The 5,053-nt window shown below is 25.2% G+C and overlaps 1 protein-coding gene across 1 annotated transcript; it reads right to left on the reverse strand.

The window, feature by feature from the left end:
• Positions 1 to 1,041: 1,041 nt before the first annotated feature.
• On the reverse strand, positions 1,042 to 3,356 carry LOC131624803 (GDSL esterase/lipase At5g03610-like). Its single transcript, XM_058895717.1, has 5 exons — positions 3,302 to 3,356; positions 3,015 to 3,215; positions 1,863 to 2,125; positions 1,468 to 1,780; positions 1,042 to 1,368 (listed from the first exon to the last, which is right to left on the reverse strand). The coding sequence occupies exons 1-5, from the start codon at positions 3,354 to 3,356 to the stop codon at positions 1,148 to 1,150; spliced, it is 1,053 nt and encodes a 350-aa protein (XP_058751700.1). The 3' UTR covers positions 1,042 to 1,147.
• Between the last annotated feature and the right edge of the window lie 1,697 nt (positions 3,357 to 5,053).

The following is a 5,053-nucleotide window of genomic DNA, read 5'->3' on the forward strand; positions in this document are numbered from 1 at the left end:
AAGGTTAAACCCCATTTTTAGTCGAGGTAAAAGGTATTTTTCATAGTAATGCAAAGAAATTAGTTTAGTATATCCTTGTTGTGAGTGTCGTGTTTCCTTTCTCTGAGTTGTACGAATTGGAGAAGATATGTTAAAGATTGGTGAAGAAATGGTGCTTTGTACATTTTTTAATATGGATTTTTGCTATGGCGTTATTCTTTTCGGAAGGAAAATAAACTACAACTTCGTTTATGTATTTTTTATTTAAAATGAGTAACTTATCACCAGCTACTATTAACAACGGCAGATAAAGGTTATATCTTTTAATTTAAAATTAAAAAATGAAGAAAAAACTTTTCGCCATGGTTCTTGTTATCAACCGCGGGAAAAAGTTATCCAGATTTTTCTATAAAGGCTCTACAATTTCTTTCTCCTTCTCCTTAAACCTAAATAATTTCTCCTCAATTAATGAACTCTAGAAAACAAAGCTAGAAAACTGTATCTTCTATTAACAAAATTTATCTACATGTTCATTCACATTTTTCCTAAACATAATTTTTTCCATAAACCAAACTAAAAAACACCATTTATTATTGTGTTGTTGTTGTATCACTGACTTTGAAGATTTTTCAAAAAAAATGCTAAAATAGTATATTAAAAATTTTGATTTGAAGATTAATATAGAGTATGTTATGCTTCAAAACTAAAAATTTAAGATATTACAACACCAATTTGACTTATAAATGAATAAAAATCTAAATTGTATGAGCTGGTATTTCAAGTTTGTTCCTGAAGGACATTACCCCACGGTTGGAAAATCTATAATGGAAAAAAGTTATTTAATTTTAATTTTAAAATATAAAAAAATGAATACGGCATATTTCACTACAGTTGTTATCTTTAACTTAAAAATTAAAAATAAAGAAAAACGACTAATTGAATAAATTTTACCACAATAGATATTTCAGTTGAGGTGAAAGTTCAGTACGAAATGCATATTGTAGTGCTTTTTATGGCTTCTTATTAGTATCCAATTTTGGTATGTTAATATCCAATCTCCCATTTATCTTATAAAATTGAAATAATACTAAAACCAAAATTTGAAGACTTAAAGGATCCAATCTAATCATACAAAACAACACAACAAACTAATGAATGGTGTCAAAAGTTAGTTTTTATCAATAAGTTGACCAAGAGATGATTGCAATTGTTTGTAGACAGCATTCCATCCATTTTGAGAAGGGTGAACTATATCCCAAAAGAATGAAAGCTCTGGATTCTCACACAAACTATATTTCTTTTTCCCTTTATCATCCACTCTTCCACATGAATTTTCCAAACTATCTCCCTTGCAACACATTTCTAATGGATTCATTAGTGTTGAATTTTCTGCACAATGGAGAAAAAAATTATTTACATTTCAACAAATAATAATCACTCATATATTTCATTTTAGAAATAATTATTATAATGTTGAAAATAACATACCTTTGTGATTTTTCTGCATGGTTGCAATTGTAGATAGGAAAGCATTGTAAACGTCCAGTGTAACAACAACAACTGATTTTCCAAGTTGTTGCTTAAGTTGAAGCACATTTTGGAGCAAAACTTTGTTGTGATTTTCAGACACCAAATTTAGAAGATCAACGCAACTTAGATGAAAAGTTACCTGTGTTATTGGAGGCATGCACCCGAGAGGTTCCAATAACCCAATTGCTATTTTATTTATTCCTAAATTATGAATGCGTTTAACATTTATCAATAGTTGGTTGATAAGCGATGTAGTGAACGATTTTATCTCCTATCAAAATGAAAAACAAAAATTAATTACTAATGTCACATTTATAACACCAAAAATATGAAGAAAATAATTAAAGATTTACCGTAATGTTGCCAGTTTTTATAAAGGCAAGGTAATCATTTCCAGAAGCGCTTACAAGAGCAACAGAGGATTGAAGGTCTTGTTTGGTATAAACATTTTGTTTGATTAGGTTCTCAAATGAATCGATTTGAACAGTCATGTTTGGTCCATTGACATGGGTTAGAAAAACACCTGTCCCTCCATAAGCAAAGTTTATTCCGGATTGTGGAGTTGAGGAATTTCTGAATGAATATGGTGTTGGGGTTTCAATTTTCAGAAACGAAGCTGCATGCATGTGTAAAAAGAGTAAAATGAAAGTACGATTAAAATCAAACCAAAGTGTAAAATAAAATTTGCAGAATAGAAATTTAAACGCCTAGATATTTAAATAATTTGTAGTAGTAAAATAAAGTTTGTTAATAAAAAATAAAATATTGGTTAATGCAATTATAAAGTTGGTTGACAAACTCCCATTTATTAAAAATAATTTTTAATAATAATATAAAATTGGTTAATAAAATGCAAATGAAGTTCGTTAATCAAACAACTTTATATTGATACTTTTAATTTTTAAAAAAAAATGTTAAAAGTAATTTTTATATTTTTTTTATATTTATTATTATAATATTTCACTATTCACCGTAGTGATGAATAATAAAATATGGTGTAGTCTAAAAGAATGGCGTAGAAATATCATTTTACTCGTAGGTATTGTCAATAGAAAACAAAACAATATATCACTACTATTGAATATAAAAAAAAAATTATTTATTTTGTTAGTCTTTAATTTATTTACATTTATGTATTAATTTAAATAAATTATTAATATTAATAAATCAACAACTTTAAAAAAAAAAATTAAATATTTGTAAAAAAAAAGTACAAGTACTATGAATTGGAACAAGTATGGGATAGCCTATCAAAAAAAGAAAACAAAAACTAGTAAGAAAATATTTAAAAACAATTCATGTATGTAATTAAGTTTGAATTATACTAAAAATAAAACCAAAAATTAGAATCAATCGAGTAGCATAGTGTGATACAAGGAATAGATATTTGTGAAAAAGATGAATCTCTTAAATAGATATCTCTCAATCTCTTAAGATATATGTCTATGAACTTGAACATAAGAAATTCTTAATTTAGTGTAAATTAAAAGAGAGAAGAGTGTTACCAATGTAATCCGTGAGAACACGACCATCAGAGAATCTTCCAGCAGGTTTACCAGGAAATGTGATTCCATAAGGAGTTTTATAGGATGACGAGTTCAAGAAATTGCCTGTATCTACATAGGAGTCTCCAAATACAAACAATTTTACATTGTTGTTGTTGTTGTTATATACCCCATATGTTTTCTTAGTCCCTTCTACCACATCTGCAAAATTTGCACTAATAAATATAACACAAATATGAAGCATTGAAATGAAAAAATCAAATCTATTTAATTGAATGAGTCCATACCTGTTGTTATTAAAGTGAAAAGAAGAAGAAGAGTGATTACAAGTTGCTTCGTCATTGATGAACAAAAATAGATTGGTAATGTGAAACTCTATAATCTCTCGGATCCTATTTATAAGTAAAAATGTTAACACAAGTAGGGCAAATGCTTTGCACAAGAAGATTTATTTATTTTGTTTTGTTTCTTAATATAACATTTATTTGCAAAAATCAATATTCAATGTTGACTTCTTTTTATATATTTTTATTTGTCATTAAAAAATTGATAATTTTTGTAAAGTAATAATTTATTTAAAGTATTATTGGAAAATTTACTATTAATATAAAAATGCTAACTATATAGATAATTATATTTTTATTATGAGTTTAATGAATATACATTGATAATGTAAAATAGTTTTATACTGTTTATTTAATAAAAAATCAAGAGACTATTATGTCATTAAAAAAATTTTAAAATAAAGTGTGGTGTGGCAAAATTCATTATCGTTATTGGTTGATAGTATAAATTAATTTATATTGTCAGTCCATCAGTCATTTTCTCTATTATATTCTCTTAGTTTTTAAAGTAAATTGATTCATTAATTATTTTATTTTTTCATTAGAAAGAAGCTTTGGTGACAAAATGTTTCTTATTTTTTCGTATCTAAATTAATTTTTTAAATTATGGTTTTCAAACATAATTTTTTTTATTCTTCAAAATTGCTTTTAAAAATTTATTTCCAAAATATTATTTAAAACTTATTTTAATAAACTTTAGGGTCTATTTAGTTGAGGGTTTTTGGAGAAAATGGGAGGGGATAAAATATTTTAAATAAAGAGTGTTTGGTTTGATATTTTAAAAGAGGAATAGAGAGGAAAGAAGATGAGATCACAATCCCTCTTAGAATGATTTTTTCCTTTCTTTCCAATTTGAGATTTTTGAAAGGAAAAAGAGGGGGAGAGATACTAAAATATACTCCCTCCATTCTCTTTTTCTTATATAAACATTTTTTACTTTTAAAATTTATTAATTAATTGATATATCTAATTTATATATTGTTCAAATACATCACTTATTCAATGAGGAACATATCCGATAAAAACGGATATCTATTATGAAAAATGAGAACTTATGATATCTACCGTCAGATTTAATTAACGCTTAAGATTTATATATTGAGAGCACCTTAGTGAAATTTTTTTCTATTGCGCTTAATATTTAAAAATTCTATAAAAAGATAATCTTACCATGCATAAATATTTTTCTATGTGTTATACTAATATTTAGTATAAATTAAATACTAACAATTTTCTATTTTTTATTTAAAAAACTGAAAAAAATAATAATATTTAAATTTGTAATTTTCCAACATTCAATAGGAGCCACCATTATTATAATATTGTCACAATATTATAATTTATTTAAAATGGTCAGACTTGTAGAACTTGTAAAAATAAAAGATATCCTAACTTGCAAATAAATTAATCAACCAAACTAAAATATAGGTAGTAATTTCATATTTTTTAATATTTTTAATCAAATTAAAATACAGGTAATAAATTAATAATGTGTTTTTTTATTTAAAATGGTCATAATAGTAGAACTTGTAAAAATAAAAATAAAAATTCCTAACTTACAAATAAATCAATCAAACAAATTAAAATATAGGTGATTTTTGTTTTAATCAAGTTGTATAGATGAAGAACAAATGTTCAAAACATGATTACAAAGGATGGCCAAAACTCAAGCCACAAAAAGGAAAATTACACATC

This window comes from Vicia villosa, unplaced genomic scaffold (genome assembly GCF_029867415.1).
Source record: "Vicia villosa cultivar HV-30 ecotype Madison, WI unplaced genomic scaffold, Vvil1.0 ctg.000163F_1_1, whole genome shotgun sequence".
Classification (NCBI taxonomy): domain Eukaryota; kingdom Viridiplantae; phylum Streptophyta; class Magnoliopsida; order Fabales; family Fabaceae; genus Vicia; species Vicia villosa.